Source organism: Pristiophorus japonicus, chromosome 7 (assembly GCF_044704955.1).
Source record: "Pristiophorus japonicus isolate sPriJap1 chromosome 7, sPriJap1.hap1, whole genome shotgun sequence".
In the NCBI taxonomy this organism is placed as follows: domain Eukaryota; kingdom Metazoa; phylum Chordata; class Chondrichthyes; family Pristiophoridae; genus Pristiophorus; species Pristiophorus japonicus.
The window spans coordinates 125,602,419-125,625,232 of NC_091983.1; the positions used below are offsets into that span (position 1 = coordinate 125,602,419).

The 22,814-nt window shown below is 49.4% G+C and overlaps 1 protein-coding gene across 3 annotated transcripts in view; it reads right to left on the minus strand.

Moving 5' to 3' along the window:
- LOC139267266 (synaptotagmin-like protein 1) overlaps nt 1-22,814 on the minus strand; it is a 338,973-nt gene that overhangs the window by 176,954 nt on the left and 139,205 nt on the right. For all 3 annotated transcript variants that reach the window (XM_070885306.1, XM_070885305.1, XM_070885304.1), the window contains exons 5-6: nt 16,193-16,256; nt 15,397-15,445 (exon numbers count right to left, since the gene is read on the minus strand). In XM_070885306.1, coding sequence (XP_070741407.1) covers nt 15,397-15,445; nt 16,193-16,256 — 113 coding nt within the window. The remainder of the gene's footprint in view (nt 1-15,396; nt 15,446-16,192; nt 16,257-22,814) is intronic.

Here is a 22,814-nt window from a genome sequence, read left to right on the forward strand (position 1 = left end):
AATAAATAAAAACTTAAGTCCTACCTTCCTAACTCAGCCCCCCGAGGGACTTGATTTCTCTCTGAGGGACTGGACTTCTCTCTGAGGGACTTGACCTCTCCGAGGGCTGGACTTCTCTCCAAGGGACTAGACTTCTCTCTGAGGGACTGGACTTCTCTCCGAGGGACTGGACCTCTCTCCGAGGGACTGGACTTCTCTCCGAGGGAAAACTTAATCAGTGTTGGGTCATAACGATTTGACATGTGCCCACACAAAATGCAACGTTCTCTCCACACTGCTGCTTGCTGGCCCATGTTTTATTGGGAGGTGCTGTTGAAGATTATCGGGTCGTCTGTTCGGCCAGGGATAGGGGCGGTGAACACTGGGTCATCCCTTCGGCCAGGGATAGGGGCGGTGTGCATCGGGTCCGGCTCACAGCCTGCAGGACGCGCTGGGAGGGCGAGGAGCTACTGCACATGTGCGCAGATTCCACTGCGCATGCGCGCAGCTGCCGGCACTGTTTTCGGTGCAGGGCTGTAGCTCCGCTCCCCCACTCCACGAGAAATGCCGTGCCTAGACCCGGGACGCAGAGTGGCCAGAATCATCAGTAAGATTTTTGGCGCCGTTTTGAGCGCACAAAGTCGGCACATTTCAGGAGAGTGCGCCGGAAAAAGGGGTTGGGTAAATTTAGGCCCATAGTAACTGACCTGAACAACACTTCTCTGCTAAATAACCTTAAGCTAACAAAGTGTTATGAATAGCTAATGGAATGTTTTTTTTTGGTTTGATGACTGAAGTTGCGAAACTGATTGAAGTCATGATGACTTACCAGACTGACAGTATTTAGTACCAGTACACATGTTAAATCAATACAGATATAGCTTTCGGTCAAATCTGTCTCTGCATCGATCTACTCAAGATTTGTAATTCACACAGCAATGTTTAAAATGCCAGTTTAAATTATAGCCAATGTACTAGATTGCAACTCAATAGAATACTTGCTACGATAAGAGCCATATTTTCCTGTATGTGCAAGGATTTACAATAAAGTAAACATGTGTGGAGTAAATGCAGAAAAAAAGGAAAAGTTTTTTTTTGTTTTTCCGCTGCACTGTCTTTTCCCATACCAAAATCTATTTATGAAAATGAGCCAACGAATTGTTTTTTGAGGACCATTAAGGCCTTGTTAATGTCCAGACTTGAGAATTGCGCAGGAGCAATAAAAACTAAACTTTAGTTATCAGCATCTTGTTGCAGAGGGATCAGTCTCTGAATAAGATAATGGCATCTTCCCAGCACCATCTGTACAAGACGTTCATTGTATTGGCGGTTATATTTATCCTTCAACATGGGCTGATCACTGACCTATGCAACTAGGTGCTTCATGGTTGACGTAGAGCATATCGTACAGTTCAAAAACTCTCCTACTCGTGATTAACATTATTGGGAATGATTCCGCAATCCGGGGGGGCTAATCTACTGAAATCGCATTTTAATGGCTGGAAAATCATGGACTGCGTCTCCATGATTTCCCAAGATGTTACTCCTGGCTGAAAGCTGAATTGTGGAGTCAGCCTTGAGTTCTAATACTACATAATAATTATCTGATCATGGTTTGGAAATTAGGGGTTCAGGAGAGGAGATGACCAGGCGGGATTGGAAGAGGTGGTGATTGGGGGAGGTGTAGAGGGGGGGGGTCAGGAGATGTAGTGATTGGGGGGGAGGTTGGGAGAGGCGATGATCTGGCAGGGGAGTCAGGAGAGGCGGTGATTAGGGGAGTCAGGAGATGCGATGATCGGGGGAGTCAGGAGAGGCGATGATCTGGCAGGGGAGTCAGGAGAGGTGGTGATCGGGGGAGTCAGGAGAGGCGGTGATCGGGGGAGTCAGGAGAGGCGATGATCGGGGGAGTCAGGAGAGGCGGTGATCGGGGGAGTCAGGAGAGGCGATGATCGGGGGAGTCAGGAGAGGCGGTGATCGGGGGAGTCAGGAGAGGCGGTGATCGGGGGAGTCAGGAGAGGCGATGATCGGGGGAGTCAGGAGAGGCGGTGATCGGGGGAGTCAGGAGAGGCGATGATCGGGGGAGTCAGGAGAGGCGGTGATCGGGGGAGTCAGGAGAGGTGGTGATCGGGGGAGTCAGGAGAGGCGGTGATCGGGGGAGTCAGGAGAGGCGATGATCTGGCAGGGGAGTCAGGAGAGGCGGTGATCGGGGGAGTCAGGAGAGGCGATGATCGGGGGAGTCAGGAGAGGTGGTGATCGGGGGAGTCAGGAGAGGCGGTGATCGGGGGAGTCAGGAGAGGCGATGATCGGGGGAGTCAGGAGAGGCGATGATCGGGGGAGTCAGGAGAGGCGGTGATCGGGGGAGTCAGGAGAGGTGGTGATCGGGGGAGTCAGGAGAGGCGGTGATCGGGGGAGTCAGGAGAGGCGATGATCGGGGGAGTCAGGAGAGGCGGTGATCGGGGGAGTCAGGAGAGGCGGTGATCGGGGGAGTCAGGAGAGGCGGTGATCGGGGGAGTCAGGAGAGGCGGTGATCGGGGGAGTCAGGAGAGGCGGTGATCGGGGGAGTCAGGAGAGGCGATGATCGGGGGAGTAAGGAGAGGCGGTGATCGGGGGAGTCAGGAGAGGCGGTGATCGGGGGAGTCAGGAGAGGCGATGATCGGGGGAGTCAGGAGAGGCGGTGATCGGGGGAGTCAGGAGAGGCGGTGATCGGGGGAGTCAGGAGAGGCGATGATCGGGGGAGTCAGGAGAGGCGGTGATCGGGGGAGTCAGGAGAGGCGGTGATCGGGGGAGTCAGGAGAGGCGATGATCGGGGGAGTCAGGAGAGGCGGTGATCTGGCAGGGGAGTCAGGAGAGGCGGTGATCGGGGGAGTCAGGAGAGGCGATGATCGGGGGAGTCAGGAGAGGCGATGATCTGGCAGGGGAGTCAGGAGAGGCGGTGATCGGGGGAGTCAGGAGAGGCGGTGATCGGGGGAGTCAGGAGAGGCGGTGATCGGGGGAGTCAGGAGAGGCGGTGATCGGGGGAGTCAGGAGAGGCGGTGATCGGGGGAGTCAGGAGAGGCGGTGATCTGGCAGGGGTGTCAGGAGAGGCGGTGATCGGGGGAGTAAGGAGAGGCGATGATTTGGCAGGGGTGTCAGGAGAGGCGGTGATCGGGGGAGTCAGGAGAGGCGATGATCGGGGGAGTCAGGAGAGGCGGTGATCGGGGGGAGTCAGGAGAGGCGGTGATCTGGCAGGGGTGTCAGGAGAGGCGGTGATCGGGGGAGTCAGGAGAGGCGGTGATCGGGGGAGTCAGGAGAGGCGGTGATCGGGGGAGTCAGGAGAGGCGATGATCGGGGGAGTCAGGAGAGGCGGTGATCGGGGGAGTCAGGAGAGGCGATGATCTGGCAGGGGAGTCAGGAGAGGCGGTGATCGGGGGAGTCAGGAGAGGCAGTGATCGGGGGAGTAAGGAGAGGCGATGATTTGGCAGGGGTGTCAGGAGAGGCGGTGATCGGAGGAGTCAGGAGAGGCGATGATCGGGGGAGTCAGGAGAGGCGGTGATCGGGGGAGTCAGGAGAGGCGGTGATCGGGGGAGTCAGGAGAGGCGGTGATCGGGGGGAGTCAGGAGAGGCGGTGATCTGGCAGGGGTGTCAGGAGAGGCGGTGATCGGGGGAGTCAGGAGAGGCGGTGATCGGGGGAGTCAGGAGAGGCGGTGATCGGGGGAGTCAGGAGAGGCGATGATTGGGGGAGTAAGGAGAGGTGGTGATCGGGGGAGTAAGGAGAGGCGATAATCGGGGGAGTCAGGAGAGGCGATGATCGGGGGAGTAAGGAGAGGCGGTGATCGGGGGAGTAAGGAGAGGCGGTGATCGGGGGAGTCAGGAGAGGCGGTGATCGGGGGAGTCAGGAGAGGCGGTGATCGGGGGAGTCAGGAGAGGCGGTGATCGGGGGAGTAAGGAGAGGCGGTGATCGGGGGAGTCAGGAGAGGCGGTGATCGGGGGAGTCAGGAGAGGCGGTGATCGGGGGAGTAAGGAGAGGCGATAATCGGGGGAGTCAGGAGAGGCGATGATCGGGGGGGGGGTTGGGAGAGGCGGTGATCAGGGGAGTCGGGAAAGGTGGTGATCAGGGGAGTCGGGAAAGGCGGTGATCAGGGGAGTCAGGAGAGGCGGTGATCGGGGGAGTTGGGAGAGGCGGTGATCGGGGGAGTCAGGAGAGGCGGTGATCGGGGGAGTAAGGAGAGGCGGTGATCGGGGGAGTAAGGAGAGGCGGTGATCGGGGGAGTAAGGAGAGGCGGTGATCGGGGGAGTCAGGAGAGGCGGTGATCGGGGGAGTCAGGAGAGGCGGTGATCGGGGGAGTCAGGAGAGGCGGTGATCGGGGGAGTCAGGAGAGGCGGTGATCGGGGGAGTAAGGAGACGCGGTGATCGGGGGAGTAAGGAGAGGCGGTGATCGGGGGAGTAAGGAGAGGCGGTGATCGGGGGAGTCAGGAGAGGCGGTGATCGGGGGAGTCAGGAGAGGCGGTGATCGGGGGAGTCAGGAGAGGCGGTGATCGGGGGAGTAAGGAGACGCGGTGATCGGGGGAGTAAGGAGAGGCGGTGATCGGGGGAGTTGGGAGAGGCGGTGATCGGGGGAGTCAGGAGAGGCGGTGATCGGGGGAGTAAGGAGAGGCGGTGATCGGGGGAGTAAGGAGAGGCGGTGATCGGGGGAGTAAGGAGAGGCGGTGATCGGGGGGGTCGAGAGAGGCGGTGATCGGGGGGGTCGGGAGAGGCGATGATCGGGGGGGGGTTGGGAGAGGCGGTGATCAGGGGAGTCGGGAAAGGCGGTGATCAGGGGAGTCGGGAAAGGCGGTGATCAGGGGAGTCAGGCGAGGCGGTGATCAGGGGAGTCAGGAGAGGCGGTGATCGGGGGAGTCAGGAGAGGCGGTGATCGGGGTGGGGTCGGGAGAGGCGGTGATCGGGGGAGTCAGGAGAGGCGGTGATCGGGGTGGGGTCGGGAGAGGCGGTGATCGGGGTGGGGTCGGGAGAGGCGGTGATCGGGGGGGGGTCGGGAGAGGCGGTGATCGGGGGTGTCGGGAGAGACGAGGATCGGGGGGGTCGGGAGAAGCGGTTTCCGGGGGGGTTTGGGAGAGGCAGTGATCGGGGGGGTGAGGAGAGGCGATGATCGGGGGGGTTCGGGAGAGGCGGTGATCGGGGGGGGTCGGGAGAGCCGGTGATCGGGGGGTTTCGGGAGATGCGGTGATCGGGGGGGTCGGGAGAGGCGGTGATCGGGGGGGTTCGGGAGAGGCGGTGATCGGGGGGGGTTCGGGAGAGGCGGTGATCAGGGGGGTCGGGAGAGGCAGTGATCGGGGGGGTTCGGGAGAGGCGGTGATCGGGGTGGTTGGGAGAGATGAGGATCGGGGGGGGGGTCGGGAGAGGCGGTGATCGGGGGGGTCGGGAGAGACGAGGATCGTAGGGGGGGGTTCGGGAGAGGCGGTGATCGGGGGGGTCGAGAGAGGCGGTGATCGGGGGGGTCGGGAGAGGCGATGATCGGGGGGGGGTTGGGAGAGGCGGTGATCAGGGGAGTCGGGAAAGGCGGTGATCAGGGGAGTCGGGAAAGGCGGTGATCAGGGGAGTCGGGAAAGGCGGTGATCAGGGGAGTCGGGAAAGGCGGTGATCAGGGGAGTCGGGAAAGGCGGTGATCAGGGGAGTCAGGCGAGGCGGTGATCGGGGGAGTCAGGAGAGGCGGTGATCGGGGGAGTCAGGAGAGGCGGTGATCGTGGGAGTCAGGAGAGGCGGTGATCGGGGGAGTCAGGAGAGGCGGTGATCGGGGGAGTTGGGAGAGGCGGTGATCGGGGTGGGGTCGGGAGAGGCGGTGATCGGGGGTGTCGGGAGAGACGAGGATCGGGGGGGTCGGGAGAAGCGGTTTTCGGGGGGGTTTGGGAGAGGCAGTGATCGGGGGGGTGAGGAGAGGCGATGATCGGGGGGGTTCGGGAGAGGCGGTGATCGGGGGGGGTCGGGAGAGCCGGTGATCGGGGGGTTTCGGGAGATGCGGTGATCGGGGGGGTCGGGAGAGGCGGTGATCGGGGGGGTTCGGGAGAGGCGGTGATCGGGGTGGTTGGGAGAGATGAGGATCGGGGGGGGGTCGGGAGAGGCGGTGATCGGGGGGGTCGGGAGAGACGAGGATCGTAGGGGGGGGTTCGGGAGAGGCGGTGATCGGGGGGGTTCGGGAGAGGCGGTGATCGGGGGGGGGGTCGGGAGAGCCGGTGATCGGGGGGGGTTCGGGAGAGGCGGTGATCAGGGGGGTCGGGAGAGGCGGTGATCAGGGGAGTCGGGAGAGACGAGGATCGTAGGGGGTCGGGAGAGGCGATGATCGGGGGGGTCAGGAGAGCTGGTGATCGGGGGGGTCTGGAGAGATGAGGATCGGCGGGGGGTCGGGAGAGGCGGTGATCGGGGAGGTCGGGAGAGGTGGTGATCGGGGGGGGTCGGGAGAGACGAGGATCGGGGGGGTCGGGAGAGGTGCTGATCAGGAGGATCGGGAGAGGCGGTTATCGGGGGGGGGTCGGGAGAGACGAGGATCGGGGGGATTGGGAGATGCAGTGATCGAGGGGGGTCAGGAGAGCCGGTGATCAGGGGGGTGGGTCGGGATAGGCGGTATCGGGGTGGGGTTCGGGATAGGCGATGATCGGGGGGGTCGGGAGAGACAAGGATCGGGGGGGGGTCAGGAGAGGCGATTATCGGGGGGGTCGGGAGAGGCGGTGATCGGGTGGGTGGGGTCGGGAGAGGCGACGATCGGGGGGGGTCGGGACTGGTGATGATTGGGGGGTGTCAGGAGAGCCGGTGATCGGGGGTGGGTCGGGAGAGGCGGTAATCGGGGGGGTCTGGAGAGGCGATGATCGGGGGGGTCGGGAGAGACGAGGATCGGGGGGGTCGGGACTGGCGATGATTGGGGGGTGTCGGGAGAGCCGGTGATCGTGGGTGGGTTTGGGAGAGGTGGTGATCGGGTGGGGGTGTTGGTAGAGGCAGTGATCGGCGGGGGTGTTGGTAGAGGCGATGATCGGTGTGGGTTTGGGAGAGGCGGTGATTGCGGGGGTGGGGGATCCGGGAGAGGCAATGATCGGGATGGTTTTGGGAGAGGCAGTGATCGGCGGGGTCAGGAGTGGCGGTGATTGTGGTGGGGGAGGCGGGAGAGACGATGATCAGGGGGGAGGCAGGAGAGACAGTGAGCTTTTGTTAAATATGTGTTTAGGTATGTAAATGTGAAAAACATACTTTGTATATCGCAGGCGATCTAAAGGTCTGGTTTTACTGAGTGCCTCAGGGAAAACCAGTCTTGAAGTAGGGGCCTAAAACAGGCTTTCGGCTTCTTATTTTCATATGCAAAGGGACTAACAACTGTTTCAGAACCAGACTCTGGATGCCTATATTTTTCCTTTCCCAATATGGCAGGGTGTGCATTTCCATATGGAAAGGTGCATGTGCTTCCTGCCCGCCAGATTGTGGACTTAGTAGGACAGTTAACCTGGATGTACAAATTCTTATGACCGAGTGTCGAAATTGAATATTATATTTTCTTAGTGAGCAGTCTTTTCAACATAGTGCCTGCATAATGGAAAGTTACTGTAACTCTATATTGAAGCCAGCACAATAGAAACTTCCATTTTATCTATATTAAATGTAAATAAGAAAGCATAGAACAAGAAAAGATCATTTAGACTCTGAGACCCAACGCTTCCTCAGACGATTTGTAATCGACCTTAAGACTCAATCTATTGAATCTCCTGAGCAAAAGTTTTGCCTAAAAATTTATGGATTTCAAAATATAATCAAGCTAAACTCTTGACTTTTGATCTATTTACCCCAGCGTCTCCACTATTCAATCCTGGCCACCTCCCCTCCACAAGTGACAGTAAACCAGAATTATTATGGGCTGCAGGAACACGCATTATCTTTAATAAACAGCAAACAAAGACAGAGCTTAGTTAGAACCCCTCAGTACCTTGACACAAAAAATAGATAAAAATGATAACTGAAATCCATTCACAATCCCCTTGGGGAACTGAGTTGTCTCTTTCAGCTATTTGAAGGGAGCCAATTCAATTGAACAACATCAAAAAAAAACAATTTCCTGTACAGGTACCATCTTGCAATGCTTTGAGACTCCTCTCCTGCATCGATCATTATATTACAACATGCCAACTTTATAGGCATGCAACTTTATAGTCTTGGTTTTCTACAGCTTAAATCACAATAGATGCATTAATGAAAAGCAAAAATGAAATGCCAGATGTTAGAATTACCGGGATTGAAAAGAAATTCTCAAGCATAATTCATCAGCATTAGCCCTAATACACCATCCATCATGTTTGTTATGAAATAGAATGTATTTTTAATGAGAGGTTCTCACATTAACATTTTTGAGTAGAGCAGTAGAAAGAATGTTTTTTTATGTGGCATGATACTCGCCACACTGGCAGCATTCATGATTCATGAACAAGAACATAGCATTCTGTTATAATAATGTGCTTGTCTTGAGGATTATGTGCAAATTATTTCATTAAATTCACTCACTTCCCTAAGTCTTCCTCAACTTCTAACTGAATTTCAATCCTGCTCTGTTCTAGCAGGAGTCGACTACATATTTGTGTTCCTGTGCCGCGAGGTGCTCATTTCTAATGAATAACTGCATTATCTTTATTAGGTTGTGCTACAGGTTACTGCTGCTAAATGAGGTCCCAATAGTTCTTTTATACAAAGGAGCCAAAATTCCTCGGCGTTTCTTCCAGCCCCTGCTGTAATTCTGGCAGGAAACCAGCAGAACCTCCCAGAAACAGTGGAGGCTCGGTTCAGCCCAAGCCCGATCATTTCTGGGAATTTCCTATTTGCCTGGTAAGGGGCAGAGTCGCCATCCATTCCTTACAGAGCAAATGATGGTGAAGCGGGTAGAGGCAGTGGGATTGGAATGATCATGCTTTTTTGCTCAGACAGGACCCAGCGTATCAATGGTCAATATGGCGAGTCAGTTGAGGTGTACCAGCCTCCAGAAGGATGGCTTTGCCCCCACCAGAGAAGCAGCCTGAACCCCAGAAGAAATTGATATTTTGGGGGGGGGGGGGCGGGGGGGGGGTAGGAATTCAACGTTGTGCCCGTTACACAAGAGGCTGCAGAAACTATCGCTGGATGAGTGGGTGCTGGATTTTCCAGCTTCCATTGGTCGGTAGGCTTCAGAAAGCCCATTCAGTCCGATTCTTCCGCTGACCCTACAAACCCCTCCAGGGTTAGTGTTGAAGAGCACAGTGTAACTGCTGGGATTGCAACCCAGGGAGATTCAGCCCCAAGCTCTGTATATAATTAACAGTGAATAATGGTCCTTTAAGCAATTATTTTGTGTAGTAACAAGTTTAACATTTGAGGTCTGGAGTTATATTCTGCATTTACTGCACATACACTGATGGTGTGACTACCTCATGAATATATCAAATAAATATATGTTACATCTGCACACAGACACACAGTAGATTGGTACTACAAGGGTAAATTCAGAGCTCTCGCATTCCCAGTGGGAAGTTGCGCCTGGCGAAAGTGCATTTCGGTTATACAGCTACAACACTTCCTTCAAGTGAAGTTTGGCTGAAGATCAGAAGAAAGTTATTGACGACGGATGACTTGACTTTTGAGATGGCTTGTCAGCCAGCGAGGTCGATGGGCTTGGCCGATCAATATTCCCGAGAATTTCATCATAATTACAGTCATCAGGCAACCGAGGTGAATTGCATGCAGATTTCAAAGTAAAAGGCGGTGGGGGCCCAAAGTCTCAGAAACTGGAAATTCTAACAGAGCACCAAAGTCGTGCTATAGGTGCCTGGGACAACACATTGTTCAAAGTTGTCCTTATGTGAAGGCAGAGTGTTTCTTCTGCAGAAAAACTGGGCATCTTGCGAAGGCTGAAGGGTAAACCAGCTTTTAAAGCTATGAGTCTACCGTTCAAAGCTATGAGTAGAAATCCCCAGAGACGACATAGCATGGAAGAACAACAACAGGATGAGGAGATATTAGAGTTACACGTCATCAGGAGCACGGGGTTAACGGACAGCGATTCGAAAAGTATCAAAATCCACATCGAGGTTGCGGGATTCAATATACTAATGGAATCCGTGAATGTAGTACCGGAGTCACTATAACTCGACAAATTGCGTGATTTCCCATTGGAGAAATCCAAGATGGAGCTGCGAAGCAACTCGAGAGAGAACATGCCTGTGGTAGGTCGTATCAACGTACCGGTGAAATATAAAGATCAATTTCAGAACTTGCCTCTAATAGTAATGAAAGGAGACAAGTCTGTCTTACTAGGAAGAAATTGGTTGAGATCACTGAAGCTGGATTGGAATGAGATTTTCCGTGTTGAACCGAGATTTGCATCAACGGATGAGGTTATGAAGAAGTATCCGAAGGTGTTCTGTGAATCGGACAGTCCGATCCAAGGCTTCAAGGCAAGTATCAGGGTACAGAAGGACACTAGATCGGTTTACTACAAGCCACGTTCCATACCATATGCACTCAAGGAGAAAGTTGAGCAAGAACTAAAAAGACTAGAGACTGAGAACATTACTTGTAAGATCGATCGATGTAATTGAACTACACCCATTGATGTTGTACCTAAGTCCGATGGTAAGGTGAGATTGTATGGTGATTATAAAGTAACCGTAAACCAGGTTCGAGAGGGTAATGTCCCCAATACACTGCCGAATATAGAAGATTTGTTCACAACACTGACAGGTGGTCAGATCTTCTGAAAACTGGATCTTACGAATGCCTACTTACAGCTTGAACTAGATGAGGAGTCCAAGACATGCTTGACTATAAATACTCATCTAGGCCGATATCAATTTAATAGGCTACCGTTTGGAGTGTCTTCTGCCCCTGCCATGTTCCAAGGGGTGATGAACCAGATTTTGCAAGATATTGAAGGGGTAGTATGTTATTTAGATGACAAACTAATTTCAGCACCAAATAAGGAAATTCATAACATATTGAATGAAGTCCTCAAACGGCTAGAGAAGCACAGAGTACGAATGTCTGCTCGTAAGTGTGAGTTATTTAAAAACTCAGTGGAGTACTTAGGGTACAGAGTAGACAAAGATGGTTTACATCCAACCATGGGAAAACTGGATGCAATTAGAAATGCACCCACTCCCAGGAATGTCACTGAATTTCGTTCATTTTTGGGTCTTTTGAACTATTATGGGAAGTTCCTACCAAATTTGGCTACAGTATTACATCCACTGAATGAAATATTGAAAAAACAGGTCCATTGGAAGTGGTCAAAAGATACAGCATTCAAGGAGTGTAAAAGCAAATTGGTAGAGAACACCATGTTAGTTCACTATGACATATCTAAGGAGATTAAGCTAGCATGTGATGCCTCTCCGTATGGAGTTGGGGCAGTAATCTCTCATGTATTACGTAGTCGGGAGGAGAGACCAATTGCTTTTGCTTCATGCACTCTCAGTGCCAATGAGAGTAATTATGCGCAAATCGAAAGGGAAGCTTTGGCATTAATTTTTGGGGTCAAGAAGTTTCACAAATACTTGTATGGTCGTAAGTTTACCATCGTTACGAACCATAAGCCCCTAACAACAATCCTCCATCCAAAGTCCCCAGTTCCAACATTAGCTGCCGCCCGAATGCAGAGATGGGCTTTGATTTTGTCAGCATATACATATGATATTGAATACAGACAATTAGCTGATCACAGTAATGCTGATGCAATGTCTAGATTGCCTTCCCCATCACAAATTACACCAGATAAGGAAGAAGTGTTCTATTTTTCATACATTGATGAACTGCCAGTCACAGCTGAAGAGATTGGTAGAGCAACTAAATGTGACCCAGTGATGTCAACGGTGTACGATTATATTGCAAATGGATGGCCAAACCATATTCATCCATTCTTCATTCGTAGGAATGAATTATCAGTCGATAAAGATTGTATCCTGTAGGGTGCAAGAGTGGTTATACCAAATAAATTCAGATCCAAATTATTAGGATACCTCCATGACCAACCCCTGGGAATGTGTTTGACCAAGAGTTTTGCACGCAGTTATTTATGGTGGCCAGGTCTTGATAAACATAGAAACATAGAAAATAGGTGCAGGAGTAGGCCATTCGGCCCTTCTAGCCTGCACCGCCATTCAATGAGTTCATGGCTGAACATTCAACTTCAGTACCCCATTCCTGCTTTCTCGCCATACCCCTTGATCCCCCTAGCAGTAAGGACCTCATCTAACTCCTTTTTGAATATATTTAGTGAATTGGCCTCAACAACTTTCTGTGGTAGAGAATTCCACAGGTTCACCACTCTCTGGGTGAAGAAGTTCCTCCGCATCTCGGTCCTAAATGGCTTACCCCTTATCCTTAGACTGTGACCCCTGGTTCTGGACTTCCCCAACATTGGGAACATTCTTCCTGCATCTAACCTGTCTAACCCCGTCAGAATTTTATATGTTTCTATGAGGTCCCCTCTCATTCTTCTGAACTCCAGTGAATACAAGCCCAGTTGATCCAGTCTTTCTTGATAGGTCAGTCCCGCCATCCCGGGAATCAGTCTGGTGAACCTTCGCTGCACTCCCTCAATAGCAAGAATGTCCTTCCTCAGGTTAGGAGACCAAAACTGTACACAATACTCCAGGTGTGGCCTCACCAATGCCCTGTACAACTGTAGCAACACCTCCCTGCCCCTGTACTCAAATCCTCTTGCTATGAAGGCCAACATGCCATTTGCTTTCTTAACCGCCTGCTGCACCTGCATGCCAACAATATAGAGTACATCGTAAGTCAGTGTATGGCATGTCAATCGGTAAGCAAGCAACCACCATCAGTACCATTACAGCCATGGAAATGGTCTCTCAGGGTGTGGCAAAGGCTACATATTGATTTTGCTGACCGAGAAGGACAACAATTGTTCATTGTGATTGATAGTCATTCGAAGTGGGTTGAGGTGTTTCCAAAGTGGAAAATAACAACAAGTAAAACATTAGACATTTTACGAAGTTTATTTTCTTCATTTGGCCTCCCTGAAGAAATTGTTTTGGATAATGGACCACAATTTCGTTCAAAAGAATTTGCACAATTCACGAGCAAAAATGGTGTGAAACATACCAAGGTTCCACCATACCATCCTGCTTCGAATGATGCAGCAGAGCGCACTGTACAAATTGTAAAATGTGCCCTCATAAAACAAATGTTAGATCCAAATCCAAAGAAACGGCAGTTGTCATTGGATCACAAATTGGCTAATTTTTTGATTACGTATCGTAATACTTCTCATACAACTATTGGTAGAACACCAGCAGAGTTGTTTCTCAAACGACAGCCACGAACCAGATTCTCGTTGTTAAAACCAAATTTGGCACAGTCCGCGGAAGAGACACAATTAAGACAGAGAGAGAATCATGATAGAGGTAGAGTAAAAGAGAGAAGTGTGAAATTAAATCAGAAAGTGAGAGTGAAGAACCATCACCATAAATGGCTAAAGTGGTTACTAGGAAGAGTCGTGAAGATATGTGGTCCTCGCACATATTTGGTCAAGCTGTTTGATAATGGACAGGTTAGGTTTGTTCAAATTGATCATATTTTACCTACAGACATGGAAGGAGTTGAAGGTGGGAACGATTCAATTATTTCTGACTCATCAGAGAGTTTTGATACACCAGTAGCAAATCCTAAATCCAATGTACTGGAAACAAATCCAGGAGAGAATCAGAATGAAAGTCTGAGTCCGAGTCAGGAAAACAAACAGTCTGAAGTTAGAGTGAGTTTAATTGAAAATCAAAGAAATCCCGTGGAGGAAAACATTCCTCAGGATCAACCTCGAATGAGTTTAAATTCGACACCATGTTTTGTAGGTCCTGTTCGAGAGCGAAGGTATCCCCTTCGAAACAGAAAACAAGTGTTTAAGTTAAATTTGTAAATATGGCAAAATAAGTCCATATCCTTTGTTACGTATAAACATGCAAGTTATGTTTGATGTTTGTTCTAATAACTTCTTCATTAAGGAGGGAGAACTGTAATGTCTGTAAGCTTGTAATGTTGTAGCTCCACACTGTGGATGTGGATGTATTGTGTTACTGCAACTACAGGTGAATAAATGAGTCAGCTGACCAGCAGCTTCTGGAACTTCTGAGATGCTGTCTGTCATTATAGAAAGCTGTATGTGCTGTGCTCTGTGAATATATCACACCTATAATGTTATCTTTGAGAGTCAAACAAAACGTATTAGAAAAGTGGATTAAAAACAGAAAATGTTGGAAATCTAGCAAGTCAAGCAGTATCTGTGAAAAGAAACAAAGTTAACATTTCAGGTCTGTGAATCTTTGTCACAGACCTGAAACATTAACTCTGTTTCTCTCCACAGATGCTGCTTGACCTGCTGAGATTTCCAGCATTTTCCGTTTTTATTTCAGATTCCAGTATCCGCAATATTTTGCTTTTGTAGAAAACTCTTTCAGAGAGCCAGTATAGGTGCGATGACCGAACTTCCTCTGCCCCCTGTGCATTCCAGCAAAGTAACACGGGTGGAACAGGAGCAGTTCCAAGGAATCACCCAGCCGATGATTCCAAAAGGTGGCTGTTTTACGGGTCTCCCTGAAGAACCATTGAAATGTGTGCTAAATTTACTGCTGTATCAGATAGCCATTATATACAGGCTTTCTATTAAGTGCAGACCTTCAGTCAGGATTTTTTATGCAGAGCCTGGTTAAAGAAATTGCTTTTCTTTGAATAGTGAAATTAAAGCTTTTAAGTGCATCTGAACAGACAAGGCCTCAGTTTAATGTCTCATTTGAAAGAACAAAAGGTGTAAAAGTTTCATAGCTTAATAAATAAGGAAGCATTCATTAACTAGCTAAGATCAGGTCTGAAGATCACTGTTTAACTCAATGTTCAGTGTCCATACTTTTTGCCACTTTTATACAAGTGCTGTTTAATGCTCTAGATTCTGGGAGACCAGCATCAGTATGCCAACTCCTGCCATTTATATTACAAACTTGGCTTCTTTGTCTTGATGCTAGAATAGTAGACCCACATAAACCTGGGATAAGGGACCAGATTGACCAATATATATAACATGGAGCTACACATGCAGAATTCAAACTAAAAACAATGCCAGTATAAAAATGGCTCATGGTTAAAACACCTAGAAATATAATTTTTCAGCTTCAGCAATTATGACGAGCTCCACAGCTAGAAAATATTTGATGCTGGGCCTCATTAGGTAAATAGATAGCATTCAAAGAATGAATATATGGAATGTGCTTTTGGAAGTACGATATTGAGCTCAGATATTTCTTTTATGTTGTTTGTAAATAGATTTTTTTTAAACTTGTACATGATTATTGGCTTACACAGAAACATTCAAGTGGTAGAATTCAATGCTTCTTAAATTTGCCTCTCAAAATAGCAGTATAAATGTTGAGTACCTTCCCATGTCCTTGCTTCATCTTTCACTGCACATCTGTCTGCAGTTGCCTACATTTGGGGAAAAAATTGAGAAAAAAAATGTAATCGGAATGTGATCTGGACAAAACAATTTTACAAGGTGCATCTGTAATAACCTTTTTAGCTTCTTAAATTTTCAGCTATTTTATTGGTTTTGCAGTCCACTGTCAGATCTAGTAAGTCATATTTATAAATTGAAAATCAGCCAACCAATAATCTCTGTATAGCTGGACTGACCGAGACGCAGCCATTGCAGTAACATTTCGACTATGTTTCGAAGAGAATGAATGGATGAGAGCACCCAAATTTAAACAAGGGGCATATATCTATTAAAATACTCCAGGATAAGGTCCTTGCTCTTGGTTATTAATCTACAGAATTCCACTCTATACATAAAAAAAAATTAATCCACAGGGGTTCGGCCAAGTCTCTGTCCTTCCCTGGAGTTTCTGACATACCTTTAATTTTTGTTTCCAAATTACAGATAAGGCTATCAATTACGAGGTGAGATAAGGACATTTTCAAACCTTGTTGTAGATAAGTCAGCACAAACACAAAGGTACCAGTTTTAACTCACAATTTTCATAGATTCATTGTATACCCAATTTCAACTGTGCTGTCATAGGGAGGCAGCAAGATTCTCGAGAGGGAAGGATTCACCCCAGGCTGCTGTCATGCACATTTGACATTGGCATCCTCCCAGCCAGGGTACTGTAAATGGACCAGGCAGCATTTATTTTTAACGACAGCTAAATAGGTCAGGAACCTTATTCTAACCTGAAGCTGTGATTGAGACATTGTTGCCTTTGCCTCTGGTACGGATTCTGTTTCTTTTAACAGCCTGTTAAAAAAAAGACAAAGTGGTACTAATGTTAGATGAAATTTAAATCTAAAAATGATCGAACAGTCGTAAAAATATAGAATCATAGCTAAACTTTCGCCTTCATTTTTGACGATTTTCTCGGCAGTACAGCTGTTTTTTGATGAAAAACCGCCCGGCAAAAGTTTCCTCTTAATTTTTTAAAGAGTTCCGCCCACATTTTGAAACGACCACTGGGTAGCAAACCGCCCATCAGTGGAGGACCCATACACACCGCCGAGTAAACAGCTTACGAAAAGCTGCCTGGAACACAGCGGTAGGTGAGTACCCTGAAAAGAAAGGTAAGTTAGTTTTTTATAACTTTTTAAAATTCTAAAGTGCCGATTACATTCAAAAGTGTCTTGAGAATGTTTTATAACTTTTTATTTTTTGTTAAAGTAAAAAAATATTTTTTGAGTTTTCTCCCCTCCTCGGCCCAACCGCAACCTTGGTGTAAATTTCTTTTTAATTTTAAGAACTGCCCATTCGCGCTACTTTCAGCTGTAACCGCCCAGAAACCGCTGAGAATCTTGGTGTAAGAACCATTTTCTCACCGGGCGGTTTTAATTACCTAATTAGTGGAAACTTTCACCGGCAGTTAACTGATGAAGCTTAGCGGTATTTTTTGGGCGGAAATCAGGCGGTGAGGGCCTTGGGGAAAGTCTACCCCATAGAGTCATTACAAAGCAGAAGGAGGCCATTCAACCCATCGAGTTCATGCCGGCTCTCTGTAGAGTCAGGCCCATTCCCCTGCTCTATCCCCTTAGCCCTGCAAGTTTATTTTCCTCCAGTGCCTATCCAATTTCCTCTTGAAATTATTGATTGCTTCCACCACCATCACCCTCATAGAAACATAGAAACATAGAAAATAGGTGCAGGAGTAGGCCATTCGGCCCTTCGAGCCTGCACCACCATTCAATAAGATCATGGCTGATCATTCACCTCAATACCCCTTTCCTGCTTTCTCTCCATACCCCTTGATCCCTTTAGCTGTAAGGGCCATATCTAACTCCCACTTGAATATATCCATCGAATTGGCATCAACAACTCTCTGCGATAGAGAATTCCACGGGTTAACAACTCTCTGAGTGAAGTAGTTTCTCCTCATCTCAGTCCTAAATGGCTTACCCCTTATCCTTAGACTGTGCTCCCTGGTTCTGGACTTCCCCAACATCGGGAACATTCTTCCTGCGTCTAACCTGTCCAGTCCCGTCAGAATTTTATATGTTTCTATGAGATCCCCCCTCATCCTTCTAAACTCCAGTGAATACAGGCCCAGTTGATCCAGTCTCTCCTCATATGTCAGTCCTGCCATCCCGGGAATCAGTCTGGTGAACCTTCGCTGCACTCCCTCAATAGCAAGAACTTCCTTCCTCAGATTAGGAGACCAAAACTGAACACAATATTCCAGGTGTGGCCTCACCAAGGCCCTGTACAACTGCAGTTAGACCTCCCTGCTCCTATACTCAAATCCCCTAGCTATGAAGGCCAATATACCATTTGCCTTCGTCACCGCCTGCTGTACCTGCATACCAACTTTCAATGACTGATATACCATGATACCCAGGTCTCGTTGCACCTCCCCTTTTCTTAATCTGTCACCATTCAGATAATATTCTGCCTTTGTGTTTTTGCCCCCGAAGTGGATAACCTCACATTTATCCACATTATACTGCATCTGCCATGCATTTGCCCACTCACCTAACCTGTCCAAGTCACCCTGCAGTCTCTTAGCATCCTCCTCACAGCTCACACCGCCACCCAGCTTAGTGTCATCTGAAAACTTGGAGATATTACATTCAATTCCTTCATCTAAATCATTAATGTATATTGTAAATAGCTGGGGTCCCAGCACTGAGCCCTGCGACACCCCAATAGTCACTACCTACAATTCTGAAAAGGACCCGTTTATCCCAACTCTCTGCTTCCTGTCTGCCAACCAGTTCTCTATCTATGTCAGTACCATGTGCTTTAATTTTGCACACCAATTTCTTGTGTGGGACCTTGTCAAAAGCCTTTTGAATGTCCAAATACACCCCATCCACTGATTCTCCCTTGTCATTCTATTAGTTACATCCTCAAAAAATTCTAGAAGATTTGTCAAGCATGATTTCCCTTTCATAAATCCATGCTGACTTGGACCGATCCTTTCACTGCTTTCCAAATGCGCTGCTATTTTATCTTTAATAATTGATTCCAACATTTTCCCCACTGTTGACGTCAGGCTAACCGGTTTATAATTACCTGTTTTCTCTCTCTCTCCTTTTTTAAAAAGTGGTGTTACATTAGCTACCCTCCAGTCCAAAGGAATTGATCCAGAGTCGATAGACTGTTGGAAAATGATCACCAATGCATCCACTATTTCTGGGGCCACTTTCTTAAGTACTCTGGGATGCAGACTATCAGGCCTCGGGGATTTATCGGCCTTCAATCCCATCAATTTCCCGAACACAATTTCCCGCCTAATTATGTAATTGGTCCCAATGTCCCAAGAATCTGAAGCCCTCCCTCCTGCACCATGCCTTAAGCCACGCATTGATCCTCCCTATCTTCCTATTTCTACTTTCGTTGGCGCATGGCACTGGAAGTAATCCAGAGATTACTACCTTCAAGGTCCTCCTTTTTAACTTCCTCCCTAGCTCCTGAAGGTCTGACTGTAGGACCTCAATACTTGCCCTCTCTATGTCGTTGGTACCAATGTGTACCACAACTTCTGGTTCACTCCCTTCCCCTTGCAGAATATTCTGCACCCTCTCCATGATGTCCTTTACCCTGGCAGCAGAGAGGCAACACACCATGCGGGACTCACGATGACGGTTATAGAAACGCATGTCTGTCCCCTTAACTATGGAATCTCCAATAATGACTGCATTTCGACGCTTTGCTGTTCCCCCTTGTGCAGTCCCTTGCCCTTTGGTGCCATGTTCTGGACTGCACACTGTCATGTATCTCACATTACTGTATATAACTGTATCTTACCATGCTATTCATGACTGTAACTGGATATGACCTGTAACGATAAGCATACCTTACCACCAGGGATGCACTTGCAGGAGACACTCCATACCTGTCCCACTGTGGTATATAAAGGGAGGTCTCAGGCAAGTGCAGCACTGGAGAGCTGGAATTAAAGGTGCAGGTCCTGAGTGAGCTTGACTTCAGCATGTGTCTCATGTAAGTCAGTACATTAGAGTCAGGACTTAACAGTGGCGATGAGTTACGGGATCACAGAATCCACAGAATGGCTACCAACAGCTCAGATGAGAAATACAATGCTGGAGACAATTGGGATGACTTTATAGAAAGGCTCCAGCAAAGCTTTGTGACCAAAGACTGGCTGGGCAACGATAAGGCAGACAAGAGAAGAGCCCATCTCTTGACCAGCTGTGGCTCGAAAACATACGCTTTAATGAAAGACCTGCTGGCACCCGAGAAACCAGCAAGCAAGTCGTTTGAGGAGTTGAGCACACTGGTGAGAGACCACCTGAAGCCAGCAAGCAGCCTACACATGGTCAGACACAGGTTCTACAACTACAGACGCTGTGTGGGCCAGAGCATACCCGACTTCATGGCGGAACTTCGGAGGCTGGCTAGTTCATGTAAGTTCCCCGAACTAAGGAGAGAAGTACTGAGAGACTTTTTTATTGAAGGAATAGGCCACGCAGGCATATTCCGAAAGCTTATAGGGACTAAGAACTTGATTCTAGATCAGCAGCACTGGTCGCACAGATGTTCTTGGCAGGCGAAGAAGAAACGAGGCTGATCTATACTTCGGGTACGACAACCAACAAGGCATCGGAACAAGGGGTTCACATTGTGAAACAAACCGCTACCCCCACACACAGGCAAAGGCAGAAGAGCAGGCCTTCAACAGCAGACAGTGGCGCCAGAAGCCATCAAAATCAAGGGCCACATGAACGGCCGATCACACCTCATCAACCCACAATGCGAGCAATCAACAACAGATTGAGAGAAGCTCAAGGGAGATCAGCCAAATGCAGCTCATCCTTCGGAAACAATGGAAACGGTCTGTGTTGGAGATGTGGAGGAAGGCACTCAACCAGGATGTGTCGATTTCAGCATGCTGTTTGCAGAAACTGCAACTACACAGGGTATCTGGCTCGCATGTGCAGAAAAACAGCAGCTCGGCTGGTATACGAATCGGAAGGGTTGGAAAGTGGACCAGAAGACGGTTGGAACAGTACACGGGACGCCGAGGTACAGCGGGTTAACACAATCAATGTCCACTGTTCTTACACCAAGACGCCTCCAATTATGATGAGGGTTCTACTCAACGGGATACTCGTCAACATGGAACTGGACACGGGGCCAGTCAATCCCTCATGAGCATTCAACAATTTGAACAGCTGTGGCCGCACAAAAGCAACAGACCAAAACTCACAAAGATCGACACCAAACTAAGGACTTATACTAAAGAAATTGTCCCAGTCCTTAGCAGCGCCATGCTCTCGGTCACACACAAAGGGATGGTGAACCGACTTTCCCTGTGGATTGTCCCGGGGATCACCCAGCCCTGTTGGGGAGAAGCTGGCTAGCAGAACTTAATTGGAAGTGGGATGATGTTCACGCCATGTCATCAGAGGAACGGACCTCCTGCTCAACAGTTCTAAGCCGTTTTGAACATCTCTTTCAGCCAGGTGTGGGCACCTTCAAAGGGGCTAAAGTTAGAATCTACATCACACAGAATGCCAGACCGGTCCATCACAAGGCTAGAGCTGTGCCTTATGTGATGAGAGAAAAGATTGAAAACGAACTGGACCGGCTTCTGCGGGAAGGCATAATTTCTCCCATGGAATTCAGCGACTGGGCAGGCCCCATCGTCCCCGTCATGAAGCCTGATGGATCCGTGCGAATCTGTGGGGATTGCAAGTCTACCACAAACAGAGTCTCCCTACAGGACCAATACCTGCTGCCCAGAGTGGAGGACCTATTTGCCACGTTGGCTGGAGGAAAACTTTTCTCAAAACTTGACCTCACATCTGCGTATATGACGCAAGAACTGACCGAAGAGTAAAGCTACTCACCACCATCAACACACATCGAGGCCTTTTTGTGTACAATTAATGCTCATTCGGCATCAGGTTGGCAGCTGCTATATTCCAGCGCAACATGGAAATTCTGCTCAAGTCCATCCCGGGGACGGTTGTGTTTCAAGATGACATACTCATCACGGGCAGGGACACCGACTCTCATCTCCGCAATCTTGAGGAAGTACTAAGTCGATTGGATCGGGTAGGCCTAAGAGTTAAGAAATCCAAGTGTCTATTTCTCGCGCCTGAGGTTGAATTTTTGGGCAGAAGGATTGCCACTGATGGAATCCGCCCAACAGAATCCAAAACCGAAGCGATTCGCCTGGCACCCAGGCCCCGGAATGTCTCGGAACTGCGCGCCTTTCTCGGGCTACTCAATTACTTTGGTAACTTTATGCAGAACTTGAGCACGCTGCTGGAGCATCTCCACGTGCTACTCAGAAAGGGGTGCGATTGGTTTTGGGGGGACGCCCAAGAACGCGTCTTCAATAAGGCACGCAACCTTCTATGTTCCAAGAGTGTTTTAGCCTTTTTTGATCCAGGTAAAAAGTTAGTCCTTACGTGTGATACGTCAGCGTACGGGATCGGGTGCGTTTTACAGCACGTCAATGATGCGGGTAAATTGCAGCCCGTTGCTTATGTCTCCAGGTCACTTTCGCGGGCGGAGCGTGGGTACGGTATGGTTGAGAAGGAGGCGCTCGCGTACGTGTACGGTGTCAAAAAGATGCACCAATACCTTTTTGGGACCAAGTTTGCGTTAGAAACCGACCACAAACCCCTCATGTCCCTACTACCTGAGTGCAAGGCAATCAACGCCAAAACCTCGGCGCGCATTCAGCGATGGGCACTCATGCTGGTGGCTTACGACTACACGATAAGGCACAGACCAGGCACAGACAACTGTGCCGACGCGCTTAGCAGGCTACCCCTGACGACCACAGAAAGGTCTGCCGAACAGGACTGTGAGATGGTCATGGCAATCAATGCCTTTAAATCCACAGGTTCGCACATGACGGCTCGCCAAATCAGAGCCTGGACAACCAGCGAACCCAAGTTATCTCTAGTTGAAAGATGCGTTTTAACTGGTGACTGGGCAGAGGCTCGTGATGCCTACCCCGAGGAGGTCAAACCCTTCCATAGGCACATGCATGAACTCTCACTACAGCAGACTGCCTGATGTGGGCAGCCGAGTAGTTATGCCCTTATGAGGCAGGGAGGCGTTTGTCCGAGAGCTCCATCGCAAGCACCCAGGGATCATCCTTATGAAGGCCATAGCCAGATCCCATGTTTGGTGGCCTGGCATTGACGCGGACTTGGAGCTCTGCGTCCGTCGGTGCACCATTTGTGCCCAACTCAGTAATGCCCCCAGTGAGGCCCCCCCTAAGCCCCTGGCCCTGGCCCACCAAACCGTGGTCGCGGGTGCAAGTCGACTATGCGGGCCCATTCATGGGCAAAATGTTCCTCGTAGTCGTTGATGCATTTTCAATAT